Here is a 257-nt window from a genome sequence, read left to right as displayed (position 1 = left end):
GGGAAGGGGAGGAGGGACACACGGACACGCGTGGGGTCAGGGGACACGCGCCCAGTGAAGACCGAGGGTTGTTGGGGGGGTCGTGGGGTACCTGACGTGCTGGAAATATTCCTTGTGCTGGTTGCGGTAGAAGACGGAGAAGCGCAGCATGCGGCCGGCGATGAGCTCAGCTTTCTCCTGCAGCTGGGCCAGGTGCTCCTTGGCGTAGTCTGGGGACAGGGATGGGGACATCAGGGCGTCTCCATCGCCCCCCCACC

At 65.0% G+C, this 257-nt stretch overlaps 1 protein-coding gene across 1 annotated transcript in view; it reads right to left on the bottom strand.

Moving 5' to 3' along the window:
• Positions 1-231, bottom strand: part of PHYHIP (phytanoyl-CoA 2-hydroxylase interacting protein) — a gene marked incomplete at its 3' end in the record, with an annotated part of 1,749 nt that extends 1,518 nt beyond the window's left edge. The window contains exon 1 of the mRNA XM_010157921.1: positions 92-231. Within this exon, the coding sequence (XP_010156223.1) occupies positions 92-231 (140 nt within the window). The remainder of the gene's footprint in view (positions 1-91) is intronic.
• Between the last annotated feature and the right edge of the window lie 26 nt (positions 232-257).

Source organism: Eurypyga helias, unplaced genomic scaffold, assembly GCF_000690775.1.
Source record: "Eurypyga helias isolate BGI_N326 unplaced genomic scaffold, ASM69077v1 scaffold13098, whole genome shotgun sequence".
In the NCBI taxonomy this organism is placed as follows: Eukaryota; Metazoa; Chordata; class Aves; order Eurypygiformes; family Eurypygidae; genus Eurypyga; species Eurypyga helias.
This window is presented reverse-complemented; position numbering and strand designations above follow the sequence as displayed.